Source organism: Cajanus cajan, chromosome 1, assembly GCF_000230855.2.
Source record: "Cajanus cajan strain Asha chromosome 1, NIPB_CcT2T_4, whole genome shotgun sequence".
Lineage (NCBI taxonomy): Eukaryota > Viridiplantae > Streptophyta > Magnoliopsida > Fabales > Fabaceae > Cajanus > Cajanus cajan.
This window is the reverse complement of record NC_138517.1, coordinates 74,366,173-74,368,434: the sequence shown is the minus strand read 5'-3', so window position 1 is coordinate 74,368,434 and position 2,262 is coordinate 74,366,173. Positions and strand designations below refer to the sequence as shown.

At 26.9% G+C, this 2,262-nt stretch overlaps 1 protein-coding gene across 1 annotated transcript; it reads left to right on the top strand.

The window, feature by feature from the left end:
* The first annotated feature begins 1,598 nt into the window (after window positions 1-1,598).
* LOC109803779 (ethylene-responsive transcription factor ERF098) lies at window positions 1,599-1,997 on the top strand. The gene has a single exon (XM_020365454.1). It carries the CDS (start codon window positions 1,599-1,601, stop codon window positions 1,995-1,997), a length of 399 nt encoding a protein of 132 aa, XP_020221043.1.
* The last annotated feature ends 265 nt before the right edge of the window (window positions 1,998-2,262 follow it).

Here is a 2,262-nt window from a genome sequence, read left to right as displayed (position 1 = left end):
ATAATTTAAGTAATTAATTTACTCTTTTTTCTCACTAAATAGTAGTCCAAGTATTTTAAATTATTTTGTAAAAATCAAAATAACTTAAAAAAAACATAATTAAATTTTATTTGCTGAAATAGAGAAAAATTGTATGAATTTTTTATTTAATTTATTTCTCAAAATTTACATACAAGAAAAATCTCAATTTATTATGACTAATAATATATAAAAACATCCTTTTCAAATCCAAATGTTTCATGAAATATATATATATATATATATATATATATATATAAAGAATTTTAAAAAAAGAGTACATATTTTTTAAAAATCAAAAACAGTTTTGAAACCCTTTAAATTTTTAAAGATATCGTAAAATTTCTCTTAAAAAATATAAAATATAGAAAATTTTATAAAAATAAATTATTAACAGTACTAAATTAAAATAAAAACAAAAATAAGAGTTAGGATAATTAAAAATATGAAAATTTAAATTCAATTTTCATTGTGACTATTTTTATAATTTTTTTTATCTTAAAAAAAATTTTGTAAAAGAAAAATAAATTTCATAAGTTTGATTTTATATTTAAATGGTTATGAAGTTATTTTCGAAAAAGAAAACAAATCGAATCATAATACAATTCAGGTCAAATCACCTACACCGGATCAACTTGAATGATATCAATGTCAAATCAAATCATTAACACCGCAAGTCCAATATGTTCTACAGCATCCTTATTAAAAAATATATATGATCTACAGCAATTTTGGATTAGTTAAGTCGTGGGTTTCTGTACCTAAGATGAAAAAGAATTAACAATTTTGGAATGGTATAAAATAAAAAGAAAAGTATTAAACAATTTTTATTCTATTATTTATATATTTTTACCACGTTTTGTATTCAAAGGAAAAAGGAATAATTTTATCATGTATCTTTTAAATTAGAAACATAAAACAAAATGAAAATGTATGGACTTACGTAAGGTAATACGGGCACATTCTCCACTGAATTCCAATTTTTTTAACACTATGATAATATAATATTCTTATTTAAGTTTTATTGTTTTTAACTTTATTCTAATCATTCAAATTATTTGCTCGTCTAAAATAAAAAATATTATCTTGTCTCCGCTATTCAAAACTTTGAGGATCTGTCGCTGATACAGGGTTCTATCATTCTACAGTAATTTAAACGATCTATAATTCCAAAATAATAAAATAAATCATCACTCAATTTTATTTCGACCCAGTCGCCACCTCACTTTGCACCTACTCGACAAGAACTCTAAAAGTATTATGTTAAAATGACGAACTATGCACATCATATGGCTTAATTTATACATTAAATGGACCCTGTCCATATATTTCTATTCCAGTTCTGATTCATTCAATATTACATATAAGCCAGTCAAAGAAGAGTCGAACTTTTACACTTCCTCGAGAAAGCCAAGAATCAAGTCAATAGAGACCAACTGAAACCAAAAATCTCAAAAGGCGACACAAGTGTAACATATATATACGCTTTCTATATATGCATACCATTAAAAAGCATAACCATAAGTGCATAAGTGACACATTAAAGTGACCAAAGTTTTTAAAAAAAGAGTAGGTAACAAATGGAGGAGGCACATATGGGAGAACAAGAAAAAGAGAGAGGAGGTGAAGAAGTGAGGTATCGTGGTGTGAGAAAGAGGCCATGGGGTAAGTACGGTGCAGAAATTAGAGACCCTACAAAACCTACGGGAAGACAATGGTTAGGGACATTTGACACAGCAGAAGAAGCAGCTCGAGCTTATGATCGTGCAGCCATTGGATTGAGGGGTGCTCTTGCAATTCTTAATTTTCCTGATGAGTATTTCTCTCATCTCCCTTTTGTATTATCAAATCCTTCCACTAAGGGCAACGGAAGTTCTTTTGTTGCACCACGGAAGGAAGTTATTGAGTTTGAGTATTTGGATGATAAGGTGTTAGATGATCTTCTTGAGTTAGAAGAGATGAGAAGGAAGGAAACCTAAGAATAGGATTAATCCCTTTTTTCCTTGCATTAATATCTGAACTTTTGTTTTAGGGTTCAGGTTGATTTCCTAAAATCTCCCCCCAGTTAATTTTAATGGTAATAGACATTAATTAAATTGAATTAAATATGTCTAAAAAATGTTTCAATTTATTTTTAGTAACCATATATTGGTATGAAGTATGGACTGTTATAATCAGTAACTAAATTTTGTTATAGACTTTGAATATTTATCTTTATTAATTTGATGAATTTAATCTTAGTAT